Source organism: Zingiber officinale, chromosome 2B (genome assembly GCF_018446385.1).
Source record: "Zingiber officinale cultivar Zhangliang chromosome 2B, Zo_v1.1, whole genome shotgun sequence".
Classification (NCBI taxonomy): domain Eukaryota; kingdom Viridiplantae; phylum Streptophyta; class Magnoliopsida; order Zingiberales; family Zingiberaceae; genus Zingiber; species Zingiber officinale.
In genome coordinates, this window is record NC_055989.1 from 54319332 (window position 1) to 54326492 (window position 7161).

Below are 7161 nucleotides of genomic sequence, written 5' to 3' on the forward strand. Positions count from 1 at the left end.
TGGTGAATAAGAGATCACGGTGGAGGAGGAGGGAGTAGGAAGGTGAATGAGGAAAAATGCCAACTCATTTTAATTTCCACCTTTTATTCATCATGAGAGGAGGAAGGAAAAATATATTTTTCTTCCTCCTTTCTTTTACTCTCTTCATAATTAAGAGAAAAGTCTAGATTCATCCCTTCTTGGTGAGTAAGAAAAGAATATTCTAGAGCATCTCTTCATTAGAGAGGAAGAAGACAACTCTCACTTCTCCTTCTAAGAGAAGAGCCTTTTCTTCTTACATTTAATTATGGTTTCCCTCTCTTTTCTAACAATAATTTCTCTTGGTCTAGTGGTTATCTTATTCAGGCATCTAATGAGAGATCTAGAGTTCAAGTCCTAGACCTTATATATTTTTATTTCTATTTTATTTGTTTAAGTGTTCGGCTAGGAGCAAAATTTAACTAAAGCATATATATTTTTTTCTTTATTCATGATAAAATATTCTAGAATTTTGCTAAGGACCCTATGGGTGTTACATTAGAGGAGTGTGTTCTCTTCTTTTCCTTTCTTCTTCTTCCAATCCCATCCGAGAGCATCAAGAAGTGCTAGCACACTTGTGGTGTTCTCTTCTCCATCCTTGTGTGTTAGAGAACACATCTTGTTCGTGTGGATACTTCTAGAGAGTTGTCTACTTTGACAACTAGAGATCCGGAATCTCCTTGGACAAGTGGGACTCGCGAAGGGCACGCATCGAAGGTATAAGATTTTCTCCATGTAGATCTAAGTGTAGATATAGGTAAACTCGTACTCGTAGTTTTTCGAAATTTTTCTTTGCACGGATCCGTTGGCTAGGGAGTTTCGGGGTTTCCGCGACGCGAAAAAGCGATTTTCGCGTCCCGAAAAACCCAACAGTGATATCAGAGCCACATGCGAAGGCGTGTACGAGTTTATTTTGGTTTTTATGAAAAATAAACATTCTGTGAATTTCTGTAATTTCATGTTTTTTATATTTTTAAAGGGTATTTTTCTCGTAGAAGCGAAGCACAAGTGTTTAGACACTTGTAGGCTTCGACTACCGAGAAGATTTTTCCATTACGGCAATGTTTCGACCCAAAACTTTTTGGGACAGTGGGATAAGGCGCTGTAGGATCGCTTAGGAGCAACTCGCGATGGTTAGATCATGGGTAGGGGTACTGCCCCTAACCCCGCAAGGGGATTTGCTCCGCGATTCCGCCCGAAATCGCTAATCGGGACCGCCGGGAAAATTTTACTCATAAAAATTGTAAAAATTATGAAAAATTACAGAAAATTATGAAAAATATATAATTTATAATTATATATTATTTTTGTGATAGTCATGGCCCAAAAAGACCCAATATGATTGGATTTGTGTTGTAATTTATAATACGGCATGCGTGCCGTCATGTGTTTGTGTGTGCTGTATTTGATACGCGACCTGCGCATCGTGCCTCCCTATTTATATTCTGGTTGTAAATTAGATTTAGACTCGACACTACAACAAAATCGCTCATACACATCAGTGGAACAACAACGGTTTTAGGCTAAAACCGATGTCTTTGAGTATTTTACACCGGTTTTTCTAAAAACCGGTGTCTATGAGCGCAGATTTTAGCTCATAGACATCGGTTTTTTAGGCGATGTCTATGAGCGCCCTTTTTTTCGTTAATAGACATCGATTTTAACATCGGTTTTTAAAATCCGATGTTAATGAACCCAAATAAAATATTTTAATTTTCCCCACAAGCCAAAATCTGCCTAAGTGTTTTCCCTCCAAACCTAAATCTTTATCCCGCCCCTTCCTCCGCGCGACCATCTCTCTCGCGTAAACCTAAACCGAGACATCTCTCTCAGCCTAAACCTAAACCTTCGACCATCTCTCTCAGCCTCATCTCCCTCTTCCCCCTTCCTAGATCCTTTCCCGATCAGGATCAAGACACGACGAACTTGCTTCTCCGTCCAACCACACCGCATCTCCTCCAACTCCTCCATTTGGTTGAGAAGAGGAGGCCTTCTTCTCATTCCGGTAATCCATACTTTATCTTTTCCTTTCTACTTCCTCCTGTTTTTGTGTTCGGTTCTGCTCCCTTCCCATGAGGCTGCTTTCCTCTCGGAGTTGCCCAACCTCGCCACTATCTCCTTTGAGGAAGGCTACACCCAACTGTTCGAAGACTCCAACCTCATGCTTCACGGCGATGGCCGGACTGTCCACCTGTCCCTCGACCAACGAATAGGTTCTGTTAAAAGATTTTTTTTAAAAAAAGAAAGGGGCATCTTTGAACCTACCTTGTTCTGTGATCAGGTGCTGCATTTGCGTCGCAAGATCTCTACCTCCATGGATTCTTTAGTGCCTCCATTAAACTGCCCTCCGATTACGTGGCTGGAGTGGTGGTTGCTTTCTATGTATGCTTCTTTACTCTCGAGTTTAGATTTTGCAGCACTTTCCTTTACCTGTTTGAAAGAAGAAGAAGAAGAAGAAGGAGGAGGAGGAGGAAAAAACAAAAACAATCTCTCCTCCGCCGCGATGGGCTCTGCAACGATCCTCACATCACTCTGCAATGGGGGTGCCGCAAGCGCCTCCGCCGCATCAAGGTCAGGGACAAAGGATCCGCCGCAAAATCTGGCGTCTGGAGGGGAATCGCGTCTCGGAATGTCCGTCGCATCGTAGATCAAGAGTCCCCCCTGCACCCGCCTCTTTATCCCCTCAGGTAATAGATCGGAGGTTGATCCGGAAAAGTTAGGGTTTGATCTAGTTTGAGGTGTCGGCGGTGAGATATGGAAGTAACCACTGCTCGGATTTATCCACAGGAGGTCAGAATCAGCCGGGAGCGAGAACCATAACTCCCGATCTGTCTCGTCGTCTCCGGATAAGGATGACCATTGCTACACGACCAGGGGATCAGCGGCGTTGGTATGCGAGGGCGAGAACGCCGACGAAAGAGCCTCGGCAGCCTCTCTACCTCGATTCTTCGTTTCACTGTCGAACAAGGAGAAGGAGGAGGACTTCATGGTGATGAAGGGGTGCAAGCTGCCGCAGCGACCCAAGAAGAGATCCAAATTCGTCCAAAAATGCATACTCGTACGCTTCCATTCCCTCCAAAAATCCGATTTTTAAGATCAAACAGTCGAAAAAACTAATTTTTTCCTCTAATTTCTTTGACAAACTCGATCTAGTTGGTGAGTCCTGGAGCATGGCTGTCAGATCTCTCACAGGAGAGGTATGTAGTCAGGGAGAAGAAGGGATCAAGAAAGGTAGAAATTCTCTCTCTACCTTCGACTAATTTGCTCGTCTCGTTCCTACATCCCATTCACATCTCATGTTCTTTTGTTTCCTGTTCCATAATTCGCAGAGGAGAAGAGGATTAAAGGCCATGTCCATGGAGAGTGATTCAGAATGAAGCAAAAGGGAGAGGTAATACTAATTGCTATCATTGATTATGATCGAATTGGAATTTTTCCGTCAGAATTTAATTTTCCCATGACTCATCATTCAAATTTATTTTGTATCTTGTATAACTTAGTTAATTTTGTTAATCCAGCAGATGGTGGCTAACTTTTACGGTGGGAAAATCTTACTAAAGTTTAATCTTTATGTTCGTGCAGACCTAGTGGTTGCTAGTGCTGGTGACGATAAAAAGATATCACTTTGGAATAAAAATGACCAAAGTATGGGATCCTTTCCTTCTCACGGCAGCGACCTTGCTGATGACATTGAGGTAGCTCATTGTTTGCTCATTAATTTGTTCTATTGTGATCAATACATCTGGTTTTCTGGAAATTTACAGATGCCCGGATGCCATTCAAATCATTGCCTACATTTTTTTCCCCCCTGTCTCTCTGTCTCTCTGGTTTACATCTTTTCTTCAGTTCAACCACTGTTAATGATTATTCTAGAGTGACCTGCGTGTCTCTGGTTTACATCTCTGATTCAATTCAATAATTGTTAGTGAATTGATTTCTACTAGAATGTCCTGCATGGAGTCAGTAACATTGCTACCGATTTCTTTTCCATCTAAATCATGGACAAAATAAATAAACTAAAAGCACTGGAACTGTTGGCACGATAGAAATTGCCACCTTCTTGCTATGTTGTGTCTGGGTATTTTCTTCCATCAATATTTTCTTCGAACAATGGTGATTGTTCGTTTGACTCCCTTATGAATTTTAGCATACATGTTGAACAAATAAGAAGAAAATAGCTAGCATATCTCTTTTGCTAGGTAGGTTATTTCTTTTCATCTAATTGTACAGCAATGTCTGCCAATATAGCAAAGTCTGACTTTGACTTTTACAGTTGATGACTTTGCAAAAATTGCTTATTCTGATGTTACACATTGAAGAAATAAGAGACTTAAAAGCTAGATTTTCTCCTTTTCCAGGTAGTTTTTTTTTTCTTTGCGTTTGAGTGCAGAGCATGGAAAATGTTGCTTGTAAACATAGAATGAGTACAGCTTGATTATTCTGCAAGTTTTCACTTGATGGTAAAAATTAAGAGAAATTTTATGACTGTGCCGTGTTTCGATATTTGCAATTGTAATAATATGAATCCTTTACGTTATTTTTGTATGTTTCATTGTAATGCTAAGTACCGCTCCTGAGCCTTGTTTCCCCTTGTTGTGATTAGGGACAAATTAGTGCATACTCGCAGTCTGGGTGACTATACCTGTATTTTTTTAGTAAGCTTACCGATTCTGATTGATGCCTAACAGGACCTAAATGACAATATGGCCATGGGTTTAAGTAATAAAAACACTTCTTATCTGTGTAATTATGAGTGCATAATATATCAAACATTTTAAAGATTTTTTTACTTTTCTCTATTTTGTAGGAATCCATAAATTGTATCAGCTTTAGTAATAAAAGTTCTAGATATCTTTGCTCTGGAGGAAGTGGGCATATTGTCAGAATATGGGACCTGCAGAGGAAAAGGTGCATCAAACGGTTGAGTGGTCATATTGACACAATTACAGGTGTAATGTACAACTGCAAAGATGAACATTTAGCATCCATCAACGAGAAGGGGGATCTCATACTTCATTATCTTGCTTCCGGAACACGGGCTGAACTCAAGGATCCAAATGGGCAGGTTATTGGCTGTCAAATATTTTGAAAATTCCAAACTTTCGCTCTACTAACATCTTTTTGGTTTAACATGAATCTGTATCGGTGATGCGATTGCAGGTACTAAGAGTACTTGATTATTCTCGATTTAGTCGACATCTTTTGTCAACAGCTGGGGATGATGGATCTGTTCATATTTGGGATACAACTGGTCGCAGTCCAAAGGTTAGTAAAATAATTTTTCTTAATCTGCTAAAACGAAGGAGAAATTGTATTTGTTCCCTGCATTCACTAAAAAATTGATCTCCATTCACTCTGGCTCTTGGTGTCAGGTTTCTTGGTTGAAACAGCATTCTGCCCCAACAACTGGTATTTGCTTCTCTCCATCAAGTGACAAGGTATTATCTTCCTAGGAATCTATTAAATGATTTGGATTTCTGGTGGATAATTATACATGGTTTGGCTAGTTTAGATGGATGGGAGGTGCTTGTTCTATAGAAAATCAATGGCCATTATATCCTGACTTGTTTTCCCTGTAGATTATTGTTACAGTTGGTCTTGATAAAAAGTTGTATATGTTTGATTCTGGAACAAAAAGACCCTCATATTGCATGCCTTTTGAGGCACCCTTCTCATCGCTGGCATACTGTGATGATGGTAATCTATTGGCTGCTGGGACAAATAATGGACGTGTAGTATTCTATGATGTTCGAGGGAAACCTCAACCTTTCACAGTTCTTCGTGCATACAGTAGTTCAGAGGTAAGATATCTTATCTGCCAAGAATAGCATGTATTTCATAGTCATCTTGATTCTTTTTTTCACTGCTTCATTAAATAGTCTATTTATATGCTGATGATAGCATGCCTTTCATAGTCATGTTTGTTCTTTTTATGCTAAACAATCCTGTCAGGTCATGCAGAACATGCAAGCATATAGATGCTGCAAAGGTTTTTATTAGTTTATTTGATCTCATATGATAGATTTAGATTCAATTTCATCAAGTAATCTGAGAAAATCACACGTTTGGGTTTTAGATTATTAGATCACAGGCAGTGCACATAGATAAAAAAAATCTATCTTTTTAAATAAAGATTGATTGAAAATTACATCTGTGCTAGTTTATTGATACCTGTTATGATGCTTGATTAGCCTTGTGAAACAAATTATAAGTGAGAACAGATACAATATATTTCTGTGATATTTAAAGAAGTGTTTTCACTGTGATTTTGGGTATTCATCAAAAGTTTAATAAATAAAGAAATCATTTTTTTCCCCGTCTCTCTGGTTTACATCTTTTCTTCAGTTCAACCACTGTTAATGATTATTCTAGAGTGACCTGCGTGTCTTTGGTTTACATCTCTGATTCAATTCAATAATTGTTAGTGAATTGATTTCTACTAGATGATTGCTCTGCAACCACAGTATGTCTTTTCTGTAAGTCTTATGCATGTCTCACCTTGGGTGTTGTTTCCCACAGTTCTAAAACACAACTAATTTACTTGATGTATTCATGAGAAGGAAAAATACAACTGAGTTCTAAAGCAATTGATGCTTCTGTTAAAGTTGCAAAAGAATTACTAAAATTTGATGATGTTCTTGGCAGACTAATAGCATGTGTGAACAATTTGAATACCACTGCTTTATATGTTAATAAATTTGAAGAAATATTACCACGGCTGGCTATGCATAGTATAATCTCATCGTTTGCTATTTGATGTTTTCCTTCAAATATGTCCTAAGCATTTATTTATTTCGGCTTTATATTATTTGTTTCATGGTAAATTAATCTTCTTGTCCATCTTCAAACTCTTGACATGTTTGCAGAGTGACTAAAAGTCTTGAAAAGAACACCATATGCACCATCAATCCCAGAGGTAATTTACATCTTCTCATGTTGATTAAGCGAAAACATTCAATTGTTCATATTTTTTGAATTTCTCTATCAGATCCATATTCAATAGTGAGCAGAGATGGCTAACAAGAATTAGACGATGATCAGACTTTTTTAGTTCACAAGTTAACTAAAAACAACTATTTTAAGTGAACTTTCTTAAAATGCAGAGCTTGGTTTCCTTGGAAATCATGTTCCTTCTTGAACCAT

At 38.7% G+C, this 7161-nt stretch overlaps 2 protein-coding genes across 2 annotated transcripts; both read left to right on the forward strand.

Annotated features, from left to right (window-relative positions):
* Positions 1-2521: 2521 nt before the first annotated feature.
* On the forward strand, positions 2522-3408 carry LOC122048283. Its single transcript, XM_042609874.1, has 4 exons — positions 2522-2649; positions 2806-3076; positions 3172-3249; positions 3348-3408. The coding sequence occupies exons 1-4, from the start codon at positions 2522-2524 to the stop codon at positions 3393-3395; spliced, it is 525 nt and encodes a 174-aa protein (XP_042465808.1). The 3' UTR covers positions 3396-3408.
* A 196-nt stretch (positions 3409-3604) lies between these two features.
* On the forward strand, positions 3605-5852 carry LOC122049119 (protein NEDD1-like). The gene is made up of 5 exons (XM_042610572.1): positions 3605-3713; positions 4826-5083; positions 5179-5283; positions 5391-5456; positions 5598-5852. Exons 1-5 carry the CDS (start codon positions 3666-3668, stop codon positions 5844-5846), a joined length of 726 nt encoding a protein of 241 aa, XP_042466506.1. The 5' UTR covers positions 3605-3665; the 3' UTR covers positions 5847-5852.
* The last annotated feature ends 1309 nt before the right edge of the window (positions 5853-7161 follow it).